Genomic DNA, 17587 nt, shown 5'->3' with positions numbered 1-17587 from the left:
TTGCACAGGCAACAGGAAGTGGTCTGTCTCTCTGGGAGTAGCTTGAGCATAGGCAAGACCTCAAAGCCCGCCCCCACAGTGACATACTTCCAACAAGGCCATATCCTCTCTAACAAGGCCACATCTCCTGATGGTGCCCCTCCCTTTGAGCACTTTCAAACCACCCCAGGGGCGTGAAGTTAACACTTTGGGGGAGCTAAGGTAGGAGGGTTCTAAGTTCCAGAACAGTATTAGTGAGCTGTGACTTCACCTTAAAACCTCAACCTGCCAGCTAACCGAACCCAAACAGCAGCAATGCGAATGCCCTGTGTGGTGCAGGCAGGGTGAGCATTTGGACATTGTTGGAGGCTGTGGTTTACAGTGTCTACAAGTGTAGTCATTGGTCAGCTACCTGTTAAAATTGAGCTGGATTTTCTGATCAGTTCTTATGGGAGAATGATGGTTATGTGAGTTCCTCAGTGACTCCTGATTGGTCTCAGACTAATCTATGCTGTCTGTAGGGCTAGGACTAGTTATGACAAAAGACACAAACCCTCTGATGGTGTCTGTAGGGCTAGGACTAGTTATGGCAAGGGACACAAACCCTCTGATGGTGTCTGTAGGGCTAGGACTAGTTATGGCAAGGGACGCAAACCCTTTATGGTTTCTAGAGATCCTTTCTAGCAAAGTTTCAGTGGAAAAGAAAGTATGCCCCTGTGAGTAGGGTGTTAGCATTTTGTTAACAGGGGATTTTTACAGTGTGTGTGCACACGCCTGTACATGCGTGGACCATTTCTCTGAGGGATGCAAGACACCACGGTAATTTGACAGTCCTGTGGTTGGCAGCTTGGGGGCTGTGGGTGGCAGGGAAGCTCCTCACTGTATATATACTTTGGTACTTTAAGAATAATTTTTGACTCCTAAATTGACTTAGTAAGCAGATTATTGAGTAGTGATCTTATTTCCCTGAGAAGAGGGTCACTGATGGTTTACATGGAAGTTACCGTAAAAATTATTCTGTAAACTTTGTTGTCGTCGCCATTGGCCTGCTTGTGTGTTTTCTGGCGTTCACGTCCCACTAGGAACATTTGTTATGAGGTCTGAGGTCAGTGGTCCTCCTGAGTAGTCCAGCACAGGCTCTGCAGACTTCCTCACCCCGACTGAGGCCTCTGGTAAAGATGAGTCATTTTCAGGTTTCGTTTTGCTTTCAACCGTTTGATCTGGTTAATTGGGCCAGTTTGGTTTCACCAGGTTATTTCCAGGCGTTTGTGGGTGCTGGCGTGACTGGTGTTTGCTTAGTGAACTTCAGAGTGTTTCCATTTCATTATCTCTGGGTCACACGAACTGTGAGGTTTGAGTTACTGAGGGAGGGGTGTGTGTGAGAGAGAGACAGAGAGAGAACACATCTCCTATCTCCTGCCTGGAACCCTTGCAGCACAGGCTGGCGTTGAACTCATGGTGGTCTGTGTGCCTGGTCCCCCAGGTGCTGGCACTATGGGGTGAGTCCCTGCTCCAGGCCCAGGCTACCTTCCAGCTCAGCTTGGCAGGGTGGCCCTTGTGTGGCGTTGGGGGATTGAGAGGTAGTGAGTGCGGCTGTGGAGAGGACGCTGCCAGCTTTCAGGGCAGCCGAGTGGCCACTCTGCTTGCTCACCTTCTGATTGCCCAGACAGGTTAGCCCTCTTCCTGGTGGGGCGAGAATGGAGCGAGGAGACGCTGGTGCTTTGGACCCTTGGTGTTCTCAGGTGCAGCTGCTCTGCTGGGCCCTGTGCCTGGGCAGTGCCCTGCCTGGTCTAGGAGGAAGCGGGACAGAAATGGGGTGCTCATCTTTCTGTATCTTCTTGGCCTTTAACCGTTCGGCTGTTAAGTCCCTGGTAGTCTTGGGATGACAGAAACTGTCCCAGTGCCCCTGTGTATCAGGAGAGTGTTTGGTTTCCTTGGTGGGCAGGTTCAGGAGGAAAGCGGGAGCTGTGGGCAGCTGTGGGAGGTGGCCCTTTGAGAGGTCTGAGGGGCAAGGACACCGTCACTGGGTTTTGTTTTTCAGGAAGAATTGGGGTGGCAGCAGAAAGGTTGCTTCCCTGGGCACCATTGCACAGTGGTGGGGTGGAGGAGGGGGCAGACACTGGGTGGGGTGGAGGGGGTGGAGGACCCTGGGTGGGGTGGAGGAGGGGGCAGATACTGGGTGGAGGAGGGGGCGGACACTGGGTGGAGGAGGGGGTGGGGGAGGGGGCGGACACTGGGTGGAGGAGGGGGTGGGGGAGGGGGCGGACACTGGGTGGGGGAGGGGATGGGGGAGGGGGCGGACACTGGGTGGAGGAGGGGGCGGACATTGGGTAGGGTGGAGGAGGGGGGTGGACACTGGGTGGAGGAGGGGGTGGGGGAGGGGGCGGACACTGGGTGGAGGAGGGGGTGGAGGAGGGGGTGGAGGAGGGGGCAGACACTGGGTAGGGTGGAGGAGGGGGTGGGAACAAGAGAGATGGGAGCTCAGTCAAACCAGTCCGGTCATGAAGCCATGAAGGAAGAGACCCAGGGCCGCTCCACTCATCCCTCGTTCAGAAAGCAGCTTCCCTGCAGGAAGAGTGAGCTGAGGGACGCCTGCCCACAAGCTTGTTTGTGGGATGAGGTTCGGGTTTTCTTGAATGTGTTGGGGGATTATTTTTGTTCATTTGAGGACAGTTTCGCACTTTGGCCTTGATGGCCTATAATTTACTCAGTAGCCAAGACTATCCTTGAACTCCCTGCCTCTGGTTGCCAGGCTGTGTGCCCAGAGCCACTGTGCTGCTGCCCCCCCCCCCCCCCCGAGTCAGCGTGCACACTGGCATCTCCACAGAGCATCACGCTTGTCCTTGCCCATCCTTCTACTTAAGTTTCTTAAGACTCGAATAAACACCGTGTGTGTGACACAGTGGATCCCAGCACGCCGTCCAGGGCCTGGTGCTGCCCTCCAGCCTGTCCTTGCCTTTGTATATTAATAATCCAGCACCTTAAAGGCTTAGGAAAATACTCTTCATGCACTGGCTTCAGATGGCAGAAGTGACATGTGGGTCGTATGTGACTGTCAGGGAGGTGACATGTGGGTCGTATGTGACTGTCAGGGAGGTGACATGTGGGTCGTATGTGACTGTCAGGGAGGTGACATGTGGGTCGTATGTGGGTGTCAGGGAGGTGACATGTGGGTCGTATGTGACTGTCAGGGAGGTGACATGTGGGTCGTATGTGGGTGTCAGGGAGGTGACATGTGGGTCGTATGTGGGTGTCAGGGAGGTGACATGTGGGTCGTATGTGACTGTCAGGGAGGTGACATGTGGGTCGTATGTGACTGTCAGGGAGGTGACATGTGGGTCGTATGGTGATTCTGGGTGTGTTGGATCTGAAGCCACCTTAGGGTTCATGGGCTGAGCGCATGCTCTTCCCTTTGCTCATGGGGGCTTGAGAAGTTGGGTGTCTTGAGCTGCTGTGGTGATGGTGGATCAGAAGTGTCCTGTTCCTGACTGCTGCATTCAAACCCTGACTTAGCTCCAGGTCCTCAAACTGGGCTGTGTGAGGGTGCCCAGTGGGGTCATTTCAAGACAGAAGTGCCCTCAGTCCTCTTCTCCAGCAGGGATCCAGGCCAGTGCTGTGCTCAAGGTCATAGTGCAGGAGGGTCTGTGTCCGATTGTCATTTGCACATTTGCTTTGGTGTTTATAGAAATGTGTGAGTCCAACATAATAACAACGTCTTCTTTCCAATTGCTTAAATACTTTTTCTAGTTTTGTTTTAAAACTAACTCCCCCCTCTTTGTTCTGCTTCTGTAGGACACTAAATTATGGATAATAATGGAATATCTTGGCGGAGGCTCTGCCCTGGATCTGGTAAGTATCACTGTAGCTTTGTAGCACAACTCAACCTGTTCCCCTGTGGCTATGCAACACACCTCAGCCTGTTCCCCTCTGGCTGTGTAACACACCTCAGCCTGTTCCCCTGTGGCTATGCAACACACCTCAGCCTGTTCCCCTGTGGCTATGCAACACACCTCAGCCTGTTCCCCCTGGCTATGCAACACACCTCAGCCTGTTCCCCGTGGCTGTGCAACACACCTCAGCCTGTTCCCCGTGGCCATACAACACACCTCAGCCTGTTCCCCTGTGGCTGTGCAACACACCTCAGCCTGTTCCCCGTGGCCATACAACACACCTCAGCCTGTTCCCCCTGGCTATGCAACACACCTCAGCCTGTTCCCCTGTGGCCATACAGCACCCCCTCAGCCTGTTCCCCCGTGGCTGTACAATATGCCTCAGCCTGTTCCCCGTTGCCATACAACACACCCTCAGCCTGTTCTTACTCATTGTTGGCTTGATCAGGAATTCTTTATCCATTTCACTTCTTTTAAGGAAACATAAAACTATCCCTAACCTGTTTTTGTTTCTTACACAGAATTTAAAATTATAGTGCTGTTTTGAAAGCACTGGTGTAGTAGTAGGAGCCCGCGGGGCTGCGTCCCGACCGCCTGCTAGCTTATGCCCAGAAATAATTACACGGACACTGTATTCTTTTAAACACTGCTTGGCCCATTATATCTAGCCTCTTCTAAGCTAACTCTCGCACCTGGACTAGCCCATTTCTAATAAAGTGTGTAGCACCGAGGTGAGCTTACTGGGAAGATTCTAGCCTACGTCCATCCTGGGCTGGAGCTTGATTGCATCTGCCCGGGAGAGGGGAGCATGGCGTCTCTGGTCCAGAGAGCAGAGCTGTTGAGTCTGAGCTCACTTCCTCTTCCTCCCATCATTCTGTTCTGTTTACTCCACCCACCTATGTTCTAACCAATAAAATGGGCCAAGGCAGTTTATTAGCCAATGACCTTCCTCCATCACACTGGGGGAGAGGGTTGCTTTGTGATAAATCAGTAAATTAGTCTGCAGAGCAATGAAGACTTTTTTCTGTGGTTGATTATTTTATATTAGGGCTAGTGTATTTTTCTTATCAAAATCATCACCCTCTGGTAGAGTAGCTATTACTACTGTAATAGCCACCATAGGTTTTTGGTTCTGTTTTTTAAAGTTTTCTGTGTATGGGTGTTGTGCCTGCATGTATGTCAGTATGCCTCTTCCATGCCTAGTGCATGAAGGGTCCAGAGAGGGCTTTGGATCCCCGGGAACTGAAGTAACAGGCACTTGTGAGTCTCTGTGGAGGTGCTGGGGAGGGAACCCCTGTGTTCTAGAAGAGCAGCAAGAGCTCCTAATTGCTGGACCTTCTCTCCAGCCTGCTGCCATGGTTCTTATGTTTCAGATGGGAACAGCTCCCAGCCTAAGCTCATCACATCTTCATTCCCAGAATCGGGGCAGAATCTGATTATTGAGGTTTGGCATCAGGCAAGATGTCGCACACCTTTGATCTTGCCCATAGCGCACCAGGATGGAGAAAATAGTGCCTTACTGTTGACTCTTTTCTGTTCTGCCTGGTTTCTGTCCTCCCACCAGGTCCTAAAGAAACCACACAGGTCTATATTAATTATAAACTGATTGGCCCATTAGTTCAGGCTTCTTATTAACTCTTATAACTTATATTAACCCATTATTCTTATGTATGTTAGCCACATGGCTTGGTACCTTTTTCAGCGGGGCAATCACATCTTCCTTTTTCTGTGGTTGAGACAGTACTGGGAAGGAATGGATTTCCTCCTTCCCAGAATCCTGGGACATCAGAGCCCAGGCTGGCCTGGAACTTGGGGCAGTCCTGCTGTTAGGACCGCCTTTTAAAGGGCTAGCTGGCCACACAGGTCTGTGTCTTCTCCTGGCTTAGGGGACCTACTCTGTAAGAGCTGCTGTTAGGGCTTCTGTGTCTGTACACTGTCTCAGTGCCATGAGTTCAGTGACCTTTCCCACAAGTGAGGATGGATGCACTGTGTCTTACGAATGGAGCCCCCTTGCTGTCTGCTGCTTTTTCTGCTTTTCCTTTTTCTTTAGTTTTTCAAGTCAAGGTTCTGTCTGTTTTTAAACAGGGATTGTACACATTACATTGCTTCCTTACAACTTCTTACGAATTGATACCAAGGAGTCAAGAGAAACAGCTCCTTTGAGTTTCTCAGAATTAAAGTAATGACTCTCCCAATTAAAGCTAATGATGTTTTATGTGTGCATTCTATAGCATGTTCTGAAAGTCTTGGGGATTGAAGTTCTGGTGAGGGGTAGCTTGAGGAAGGAGTGGCTCACACTCTCCTCACAAGGTGCCCGTCCAGCCTCCTCCTCTGAGTCTTGGCCAGTGCTCTCCACTGAACTGATTCTCAGGCTAGCAAACATTTTCTATAGTTGTCCCCGCCTCAAATTTAAGTAGAATTAATTGTTAACTTTTTGGTTTTTAGCAACAGGGTTTCATTATGTAGACCCAGCTGACCTTGAACTTGCAGAGACCTGCTGTTTCTGAATCCCAAGTGCACCATGACGCCTGGCCCTTTAATAGATTTCAATTGTTGAGGCAAAATATCTGCTTTATGTGAAGATGTCTTTCATTTTAATTATGTTGTCTATTTAGCATGGATTTTGTTTCTTAAACCGTGTGTACGATAGCTTCTAAATGACTATCTTTTTCTCTTGTTAGTTAGAACCTGGCCCTTTAGATGAAATTCAGATTGCTACCATATTACGAGAAATTCTGAAAGGACTCGATTATCTACACTCGGAGAAGAAAATCCACAGAGATATTAAAGGTGGGACCTACTCTTGTTTTTATTTATTTATTTTTTTGAAACACCAAAGTGGTCAAACTCTCTGTACGTCTGTCCTGCCCACTCTGTCTGTCAGGGTCAGGCAGGCTGTTGTAAACCCCAGGGCACCTTGCTGTCATGGGCCCTCGTGCCCAGTGGGGAGAGCATGCGTGGACTCCCAAGGTGACCCTGAATATAATTGTATATAATAATGTCCTCCTGCTTGGTTGTCTTGTAGCGGCCAATGTTCTGCTCTCTGAACATGGAGAGGTGAAGCTGGCTGACTTTGGAGTAGCTGGCCAGCTGACCGATACCCAGATAAAAAGGAACACCTTCGTGGGCACTCCCTTCTGGATGGCGCCTGAGGTCATTAAGCAGTCAGCCTATGACTCAAAGGTGAGAGCCCGGACCACACCCAGATATTTGTCCCTTTGGTTTGCATATGTAGTGTTCCTTTGTGGTAGCTGGTAGGCCACAGAGGTAATTTTGTGACCTTGGTTCACGTCAGCTTCCTTCTCCACCTCCCCACGTGCCATTGGCGACCTTGTCCTTCTGGTCTCTGTGACTGTTTGATGTGGTGGGGACCAGGAAGGCGCGGGTATGAGAGTGGGCGCAGGCGGCCTTCTGAGACTGCAGACCCTAGATATCGATAGCTTAGGGCAGGCAGTGCTGTGCACAGGAAGACAGTAGATGGGGGCCAGGGCCTGGACAGAGCTCAGCTGCTCTATGTAGGGCATCTGGAGGGAATCAGCGAGCCCACAGACAATCCCACAGCAGGATGGAGCAATCGTGGTTCTTTAGTGACTGCCACCATTTGTTCTGTTTTGGGTCTCGGGACCTTTATTCCCAGAGGCTCTCGAACCGCAGGAGACTGGAGGTGTTGCTCGTCAGGCTGCCTGCTTGTTCCTGTGTTTTCTTGCTTTTGTCCTTTAATTCTCTAAAACCTTGTGATAGCTCATTCCGTTTCCTCCGGTCAACGGCCCATGTGCAGTAAACATGGTCATGGCAGAGAATTGGCCTTCCTAAGCCCCAGACTTCTACACAAAAACAAATTTAACCCAGAGACGAGCATAGGTTGGACATTGCTCTTTGTCTTTCATGTGTTTACATCTTGTCTGTGTGGGTATGCACGTACGGTGCTGGCGCTCTGGAAGGCATGAGATCCCCGAGATGGCATGGATGCTGGGACACAGCTAGGCTTCTTGTGAGAACAGTATGTGCTCTTAAATGCGGAGCTGTCTTTCCAGCCCCTCAAAAAAAGAAAAAAAGATTAATTTATTCCCCCTCCCCTTTGGAGACAGTTTTGCTCTGAGAGCTAAGCCTGACAAACTGGTCACCTACCCGCTTTGGGATTGCAAGTATGTGTTAGCATGCCAGACCCCTGCCTTTGTTTTTCTTTCTTCCTTTTTTTTAATAGGACCCTCCTCCGTGTGTAGCAGATTTCCTGCCTCATTAAATGATGCTTGAAGCATAGGATAACTTGCCTTTGGGACTCTTGTAAGGTATATGACATTACAGCATGCCGTAATGTAGAGGTATCTCTTGCTCTGGCTTGGTGAACTGTGGTGATACTGTAGCTCAGGTAGACGCTCAGGCCCCGGACCCAGCAAGCAGCAGACGTGATCAGGTTTCTCATTTCTGTCTCTGCATTTGCTGCTCGCTGGTCCCGAGTCTTCTGGGAAGTAGATGACCTCATGACTACTTCTCTGAAGTCCCGTCTTGTCCTTTCCCCCCCGAGTTCTGTCATGTAGGAAGGTAGGTGTATTGTCTGCTGTTCACTGTCAGCGTTCATGTCTGAATTTTGGTAGAAGAGAGACTAGAATAACTACCGTGGTCATTCTTTTTCAGTTGTAGTAAATTAGCTTTTCAACCTTGGCCCTTAGGACTTGGGACCCAAGTCACCCATTTCTGTTGTAGCCATGGCCACTCCCTTCTTGTTTCCCAGATCTTTCCTGGTCTTCTCGCCACGGTGCGTCTCTGCCATGGCTCCTTGGTGCAGTCCACTCTGGTTGTTTTGGATAGGCTGTCCTGCCCTCCCCTGATTTTTACTTGAATCCCCAGGTGCGCATGTCCTAAATATAGCGGTAGACATGCGGTTATGTTGGCTGGGACTTGCTGTGGTTCTTTATTTTGGAAACTTCATTAAGTTAATTGGTTGTTCTGAGCTGGACTAAGTAGCGCTGCTGGCTGAGTGTTTGGGAAGGCCTCTTCTGTCTTCCTGCTCCTATTTATTAGGGTGGTGATGTGGGATGCCCCTCTGTATGCTACGATTACCATTGGTTAATAAAGAAACTGCGTTGGGCCTGCACAGGGAATGGGGGAGGACTAAAATGAATGCTGGGAGAAAGGAGGCGGAGTTTAGGGAGAAGCCATGGAGCCCCACCAGAGACAGACGCCGGAGGGAACTTTACCCAGTAAGCCACAGCCACATGACAGTATACAGATTAATGGAGACAGGTTAAATTAATATGTAAGAGTTAGCCAATAAAAAGCTAGATCTAATGGGCCAAGCAATGATTTAATTAATGCAGTTTCTGTGTGATTATTTCGGGGCTAAGCAGCCGGGAACTAACTAGTGGCCTCCTCCTCCAGGGTAGATTGGGTTTAAACATGGATCTTTATTGTGGTCTTTGGTTATATGCCAGATGACTTGATACTAAATGGACGTGCCAGCTCAGTCCGTGTTTGTCAGTGGGTGCCCGATGCAGGCAGGGGGGCTGCACAGGTCCCTGCGCAGGTCTGGCTGGTGCTGGAGGTCCAGGGTCATGCCGGGTTGTTCTTGGTTAGGTTTAGGTCACCCCATGTGTGGGAGCCTGAGGAAGCAGGGCCAGCTCCTTTCTGCCTTGCCCCCACTTTCAAAGTTCTCAGGCCTCTGGGTGCCGCCAGGGCACAGCTCACCTGAAGCAGAGACCATCTCTGCCAGGTCTTGTAATGGGGTCAGCTGAGCTGATTGTGCTGTGCCCAGAGGTCTGGGTGGAGACCCATTGCCACAGGCCCTGTGGACACACGGTGGTGGATACGCGGTGGTGTCATGCTGTGCCTCAGAGTCACACACACTTCACAGGGGACAGGCGAGAGACTGGCCTGCTGGGATGCAGCTCCCTTTCCTTCTTGCCACCTTCAGGCTCGACTGGGGCGCGGCGGTGAGGGTTTCTGGTTGCAGAATGGCAGGTGAGTCCACTCCAAGGGGCTAAGGGTCAGGGATTGTCCTAGTCCTGTGACCCCCCTGGAGGAGCCACAGTAGCTGTCCCTTTAGGGCCTGCACTGGTGATGTTTTATGAGGCAGTGATGAGCAGAGGGGCCTCTAGCACAGTCCCCATGTCCTGCTCACCATAGAGTGCCCTGAGACTGCTGTGCTCCGTTCACTACAGTGACCATTTAAGGAACCCAGTGTGCGCACTGACATGATTGTACGTGGGCTTGGGCAGCAGGGCCACCCCAGGGCTGCTGAGTCTCACTGCAGGGTCCACAAGACCTTAGGCTGGGAATAGATGTCACAGAGTCTTAGTCAGGGCAGGAGCTGACGCAGAGACCACGGGCACTGTTGACTGGCTTGCTCCTCATGACGGCTTACTTTCTTTCTCATATACCCCTGGGCCACCAGTCCAGGGGTAATGGCACTGCCCACAGTGGTCTGGGCCCTTCCACATCAGTCATTAATCAGGGAAATAAAAAGCCTCATAGGCTTTGCCTATTGGCCAGTCTGATGGGGGCATGTTCTGAATTAAGGGTCTCCTTCCCAGATGACTCTGGTTTGCTAAGTTGATAGAAATCCAACCAGTACAGAAACTACAAACAGAGAAGGACTTGACCTTTTTGTTAACGGCACCAGGGAAATTGGCAGTGGAGACTGTTAGAGGGGAAAGAACCTTGGGTAGCCTAGCCGTCCCCTGGGACATGTGGACACCGTCCGGATCCTAATTCAGATAAAGCAACTGTGGAAGGTTTTCTGTTCCTTTTTTTTTTTTTTTTAAATAAGCAGTTGGAAAAGCTTAGTTACTACCTGATAGACTTATAGATGTGCCAGGCAGTGTTGGCACACATCTTTAATCCCTGCATTTGAGGCAGAGGCAGAGGCAGGTGGATCTCAGCGAGTTTGAGGCCAGCCTGGTCTACAACTGTTACATAGACAAATCCTGTCTGTAGCGCGGGAGTGGGGTGGGGTGTGTGTGTGAGGACAACTTATAGACGCTTCTAGATAAACTCACTGCAAGTTGGAAGTACTGAGTTGAGGCCGCATTGGTCGTGTGTGCCGCCCCCCCCCGCCCCCGTTTTCCTCTTGTCCAGTCTGGTGGCTGTTGTTGCCCAGGCCACAAAAGAGAATTGCCCTGCACACTGCCCGAGAGAGCTCCAGTGCAGTAAGCTGCATTTCTGCTGATCGCATGTTGGTGTTGTGGACTCACTAGTTGAGAACTACCAGTGTTGCTAATTTTAGTGTCAGTGTGTAAGCGAGCCTTGTTTGGTTGGCATATTGAAGCGGGGTGTGTGTGTGTGTGTCGAGACCCTGCTGTGTAGTGCTAGGTCTTACAGTCACTTGTGTGTGTAGCTTGTACAGTGTGCTGGGATGACAGGCCACGAGGCACAGTGGCTTATACGATGCAGATATGCAGCCGTATGGAGGGCATCGTATTAATGTTTTCCATGTCTGTGTGTTTGACCATTTTTAATAGTAAACATTCTGTTGGGTTGGTAGAGCGTTTGCCTAGCTGTTGTAATAGGAGCAGCGGGGCTGCATCCCCGGCACCCGGCCGCCCACATGGCTAGCTTATGCCCCGAAATAATTACACAGACACTGTATTCTTTTAAACACTGCCTGGCCTCTTATTGGCTAGCTCTTACATATCGATCTAACCTATTTCTAATATCCCTGTAACACCATGAGGTGTCTTACCAGGGAAGATCTTAACCTGCATCTGTATCCGGTAGGAGAATCATGGCGACTCCTTGACTCAGCTTCTTTCTCCCAGCATTCTGTTCTGTTTACTCCGCCTACCTAATTTTATGTCCTATTAAAGGGCCAAGGCAGTCTCTTTATTTAACCAATGAAATTAACACAAAACAGAAGACTCTCCCCCATCACCTAGTGTGCATGAGGTCCTAGGTTCGGTTCCCAGCACTGCAAAAGCAAACAGAACAAACTATGTTAAGTTCCAGGCACAGTGGTCAGCCCTTTACACACCCTCCTGTAACTGCCTCCCCCCTGAAGAGGCAGCTGTCCAGTCTATGTTAAGTTCAGGGCACAGGGGTCAGCCCTTTATACACCCTCCTCTAGCTGCCTCCCTCCTGAAAAGGCAGTTGTCCAGTCCCACGAGACCTTGATTGCAAAGCTGGTGTGGGGACCAAGGTGCCCACTGGATCTGCACAGCCGTGCACCAGGTGCTGCTCAAGGGTTGACGACCATAGAGATGACAGTCAGGATTGCTCTGTAGGGTAGGGGTATGTCGGTAAATCTGTCCACTCGTTTTCTGGGCTTATATTTCTTATTTAAAATGATTGTCTTTCAGAACCTGAGATTAAAACACACACCCACCACACTTGTCTGAATATACTCTTGTTCTCTCTGGCCCTTACAGGCAGACATCTGGTCCCTCGGCATCACAGCAATAGAACTGGCCAAAGGAGAGCCCCCACATTCCGAGCTGCACCCCATGAAGGTGTTATTCCTCATCCCAAAGAACAACCCTCCCACACTGGAAGGAAACTACAGCAAACCCCTCAAGGAGTTTGTGGAGGCCTGTTTGAATAAGGAGCCAAGCTTTGTGAGTGTACCCCTTTCTGTGGTCTCAAGCCGGGGTGAATTTGCTCTGTGGGGATGGTTTCAGTCATCGCTGGCTGTCTCCCTGATCTCACACAACTTTGCAGATGAGTTTGATTTCTTTAAATTACGGTGACTTTGTTATTGTTGTCATTTTACTTGTTAGAGATTTAAGTTGTAATTATTTTGTTAAAAATTTTCTAGCATCTCGTATCCTGTTGTCCCTGAGGGGTTTTCTCCTCGGTGTGGGGGTGGGATCCTGGTTTTGTTTACAGACAAAAGTCAGGATGGGAACTGGGAAGCTGCTTCAGCAAGAGCAGAGGCTGACCTGAAGATTGTGCTAGGAGACAGACAGGATACTCGTCACCCACCGTCTCTGCTTCCTCTCTCTTTCCCTCCGAGTTTACTGTAGTGACAAAGCCCGGGAATTAGCTGCTGGGAGCTCTGCCTCATTTCCTGGAGAACTGGGACTTTTCTTAAAGAAGCCTGTGTACCTGTGTCCCAGGTAGCATCGTATGTGGGTTTCTGTGAGCAGAGTTATCTGGACCTCAAGAATATTCATGAGGGGGCCCTTAAACCCTTGTCTAAAAGTGACGAGAAAAATAAATATTTCACAATAGCATCATGTAATTCCCCCATAGGGTACCAGTTCTGGCAAAGGAATTCATCAGGCTCTAAAGCACCATGGGGGCTGCGGGTTGAGGGCAGCAGATCAACGTTTGGTTACTGGGTTGGTCAGGGCATGGCGAGTGTGGTCTTCGTGCAGTCCAGTTGTTTGTTTATATCAGGGTAGTACAGTGGCGCTCGGGAAGAGACCCAAGTGTGTAGTATATTCTTCTAAAGCTGGTCCAGTCCTCATTTATTCCTGGGGTACACCCTCCGCTTCGGCTTGAGAAGCCTCGAAACTGAAAACATGGCACTTGGTTGTGTTTGGAGTGTCACGGGCAGTGGGTGGAGGGGGAGGGATTGCTGAGGCCACCCGGTTCTCAGGGATCATGGTAGAGTACATGCTGTTCTTGTTAAGAAAAAACATAGATTCCTGGAGCAGGGGGACTGTGGGGTACCGGGCGGGCCTCTGTGTCTGCTGCCCCTGCTTGGGCCACTCTGCATGTTGAGGGAGCTTTGTGCCGGCAGGTGGGGAAGCCATGGCTAAGCTGGGTGAGTTGTTAGGTTGGAGCTGTACCATGTCCAGGTGGTTATCTAGCTGTTGGCCCCAGTCGCGGGGTGGGGATCGTAGGTTCACATGTCTGCTTTTCTAAACTGGAAGTGCTGGTGACCACGGGAACCTGGCTGGGTCTCTCCTGACTCTGCCCTAACCTGTTATAGATGAGTCGAGTCATCGACTTCATTTTAATTTGTGGTATTAGCCCAGCCCTATAGGAAGTCATGAAGAGTATGTGTTTCCTTACTCAGCATCTGTCATGAGGTACACTGTAAACCAGGAGATGCACGCTCTTGGGCAGTACCATGTAAACCAGGAGATGCGCGCTCCCAGGCAGTACCACATAAACCAGGAGATGCGCGCTCTCAGGCAGTACCACATAAACCAGGAGATGCGCGCTCTCGGGCAGTACCACGTAAACCAGAGTTCTTTTGTGATGTTACAGGTAGGCGTGTTCTTTCTTTGGTTGAATGGTTCTGGTAGACCGTTTTTGTCCTTGTTGGAACTCCCTGTCAGGTCTACCTTGTGCGGGTAGGCTCAGGCTCGGGAGTGGTGCAACTCCTTTGGAATAAGCCTGCAGAGGAAGCAGACTCAGTAGAACCAGTGCTGTGTGGTGCAGCTGTCCGACATTTTAGTCCAGAAGCCTGGCTGTTCAGGTGGAACAGAGTAGAATATTTGGGCACGTGTGTTTTCCAGAGACCCACTGCTAAGGAGCTGTTGAAGCACAAGTTCATAATCCGCAATGCAAAGAAGACGTCCTACTTGACGGAGCTCATCGACCGGTACAAGAGGTGGAAGGCGGAACAGAGCCATGACGACTCCAGCTCAGAGGACTCGGATGTGTAAGTTGTCCCCTTGAGGTCTCCATGCTTCTCTGCGGGGGTATGCATGCCTGTGTGTGGGTAGTTTAGTTCCTCATGCATGCGAGGCCGGCCCTGTGCATGGAGCTGTATCCCGGCCCTCTGGACTGATGCTGAGTTCCATGTTGTACCCATGGCCTTGTTTGGGGTTCTTTGACCCAGTGCACTGCCATGGAGTTTGAGTGACATCTGTATTAATAGGAGCTTGCACAGGACCGTGGCGAGGCTTCTGCTCTTCATTACCCCCTGCCATCAAGGTCCCAACAGACAGTGTCCTTGTGTGCAGTTCTGAAGAGAAAAGAAAGATTGATTTGGGGACTCTCGGTGTTGCCAAGCTTTGTATGGGGCAGTTACTCACTGAGTGTGGGTTCCCCACTCAGCACCCACATTTGTTGACTGGGGTGTGAAGCGATTGAGACCACTGACTGGAAGGTCATTGGGATGCTGTTGCTGGGAGACTAGTGTCAGCTGCAGGGTGGGCCAGGCTGCGGCAGGGGTCTGCATGGAGGTGCCATCCCAGCGCATCTCAGGTGCCAGGGACTTCCAGACTTAAAAGCAAGTTAGTGAAACTGTCTGAAAATAAAATACACAGAGTGGCGGGATTGTTGCTTAGTACCTGGCCGGCATGTTAGCGGCCCCGGGTTTCAGCTCCAGTGAAGGGTTTGGTGCAGGAGGCAGGGATGTTGTCCAGTTTTCCGCAGCACAGGGAGTGGTGTCACAGCAGTAAGGGGTCAGAAACAGTTAGAGCTGCTTATGGAGTGTGTAGAAGACGCATAGCTTAAAGCGCTGTTGCACCATGGAGAGCAGGCAAAAGACACAGACCTGTGTACACTTGGAGCCATGAGAGCAAATGGTGTCACTCGGGGTATAGGCCTTAGGGAAGGGGCCAGCCCCTGGGTCAGAGTAAAGCTGGGACATGGAAGCCAGACTGAGCAGGCCGGCTCTGTGGGTGGGAAAGGATGGGGGCAGCAGGCAGGCCCGGTCATCGCCATAAGGACTGAGAAGGCCCTGACTGAGCAGGGAGTGGGCACCTTGTCTGGCAGTCTGTAGAGCAGTAGAGCCTTGGTGGTGGCACCCAGGGCAGAAGCGGGCTGTGGACTTGGGGACAGTGACAGAGATAGCAAGAGGAGGCCACTTCTCCACCATGAAGCTGTGTGGCAGCAGTAGGGCAAAAGAGGACATTTTGAGCCATGGCCAGAAAGAGGTTCTTGGAAAGAAACCAAGGTTCAAGGGAGACTGACAGAGAAGTAGAGGAGGAGGTGGCCCTAGAATAGTGGCACTGTCTGCTAGTGCAAGGGCAATCCCAGAAGCCATGTTCCTTCCTGTCTGCTGTGCTGTGTGGCGCGGCTGCAGGTGACTTGGTGTGAATGGGCTGTGTCAGTGGGCTGGGCAGTTTAGTTCGAAGCCCAGCCCACGTTGGTGAACTTGGTGGGATTTCTGTGTCAAGGGAAACAGATGGCCAGGCATCTGGAGGCAGCGACTCTGGGGACTGGATCTTCACAATCCGGGAGAAAGATCCCAAGAATCTAGAGAATGGAACTCTTCAGCCATCAGACTTGGAAAGAAATAAGGTATGATAGTGGCTCAAGCCTGCTCCTGTGCCCGCACTCGCCAGCCAGTGGCACACACAGCGAGCCTGCTGCGGGAGTGAGGTGTGGGACTGGGAGTGAGGTACTGCTGTGTCCCGTCTCCTCCTGACCCTCAGCCGCATGGTGGAGTAGGATGTGGGGTGAAGCTCACACATGAAATAAAGCTCCTGCCGGACTTCAACCAACTCTGATTTTATGCTGGCGTTTTAATTTTGGACCCCTAAAAATGAGTGTTGTGTTTAGAGATTTAATTTTGATGGGGTGGTTTTCAGCCCACTTAAATCTACAAGAAGCTGTATCTTAAAGATCTTGTGGAGCACAGAGGTTCAGTTTGTCAGGCCGTGTGGACCAGTAGCCACCTCTGGGGTCCCACAGGTCTCCTGATGGGGTGATGGGAACTGGGCCTCTTGTATAGGGACTGCATGGAGTTCCTGGCACTAGCCTTCTGGAGTGATTTCCCGTGGGTGCCCAGCTTCACAGGTGGCCCCTTGACCATCTCTCTCACATAGTGAGCCCGAAGGGTTTCCAGGAGGAGACTGCAGAATCCTTACCTGGTCCTGTTTCTGACGATGCCCTCTTCTTCCCCAAGGTGAAGGACATCCCAAAGAGGCCTTTCTCTCAGTGTTTATCCACCATTATTTCCCCTCTCTTTGCTGAGGTAAGATCCCTGGCTGCCTTTCTTGGGGGTGGGGCTAAGGTTAGGAGGGAAGAAGAGGGGACCAGGGCTGTCCTTTGTAGGTGGCTGCCAGTACGATGGGGGCAGAGGCAGGCTCAGCTTCTGCCTTGGCATCCATGCCAACCACTGGCCATGGGCCCTGCCTTCCATAAGCCAGGCCGATGAGCAGGGAAGGCTGTGTGGATTTTCTGATCTGTCAGGGGCTGTGCAGGTTTTACTGGACTCAAGCTGCTGAATTATTCCTCAGGGACAATCTCAAATCCACCAGAATGAGGTAATATCCAGGAAGTCAGTGTCATTAGGGGTAGTCGGCCATAACTAGAGGTGAGGATTCAGTGCTTGTAATAGTCATCGAAGCTCAGTAAACAGCCTGTTCAACACATGAGCACAATCCACAGTGGAATGTTCCCATCGCTGCTACTCTGCCTATGTCAGGACGATCGTACACATTAGTGATGCAGCCATTGCATCCAGCACTGTTGTGGTGAAGGGGGCCAGGGCTCTGGTTCTCCTATCTTTCTTTGCTTCTGCTTTGAGACACAGATCAGAGGCAGGTGAGTGGCAGGGACTGTTAGCTAACACAACGCCACAATGGGCCCTGCTTCTGTGGGCCTCCCCAGTGTGGCCCCTTAGAGACAATGTAAGGAATCCCATGCTCTTAGGGCGACAGTGGTCTGGTTGTTCTCAGCATCCTCAGAGTCAAAGCTGTGTTTTCAGGCGTGTTTACAGACGTGGATGAGGGAGACTGGGGACTGAGCTGCTAATGTCAGTGCTGGGAGGTCTGTAATCCTGAACTGAGCTCAGCCTTGATGTGAGGGACTCTTGTGTTCTGTGCTGTGAGCACCTCCAGGAGAAGGACTTGGAGTTGGTCTTCATGCTGGGAGGTGTG

General features: G+C 51.0%; 1 protein-coding gene across 1 annotated transcript in view; it reads left to right on the top strand.

Moving 5' to 3' along the window:
* Positions 1 to 17587, top strand: part of Stk24 (serine/threonine kinase 24) — an 83647-nt gene that overhangs the window by 62419 nt on the left and 3641 nt on the right. Inside the window, exons 3-9 of the mRNA XM_075950071.1 lie at positions 3772 to 3828; positions 6551 to 6659; positions 6895 to 7052; positions 12230 to 12415; positions 14270 to 14415; positions 15881 to 16004; positions 16612 to 16680. Of these exons, the coding sequence (XP_075806186.1) occupies positions 3772 to 3828; positions 6551 to 6659; positions 6895 to 7052; positions 12230 to 12415; positions 14270 to 14415; positions 15881 to 16004; positions 16612 to 16680 (849 nt within the window). The remainder of the gene's footprint in view (positions 1 to 3771; positions 3829 to 6550; positions 6660 to 6894; positions 7053 to 12229; positions 12416 to 14269; positions 14416 to 15880; positions 16005 to 16611; positions 16681 to 17587) is intronic.

The sequence above is a fragment of the Microtus pennsylvanicus genome, chromosome 15 (assembly GCF_037038515.1).
Source record: "Microtus pennsylvanicus isolate mMicPen1 chromosome 15, mMicPen1.hap1, whole genome shotgun sequence".
Classification (NCBI taxonomy): Eukaryota; Metazoa; Chordata; class Mammalia; order Rodentia; family Cricetidae; genus Microtus; species Microtus pennsylvanicus.
The sequence above is the reverse complement of the archived record's forward strand: the minus strand, read 5'-3'. Positions and strand labels throughout refer to the sequence as shown.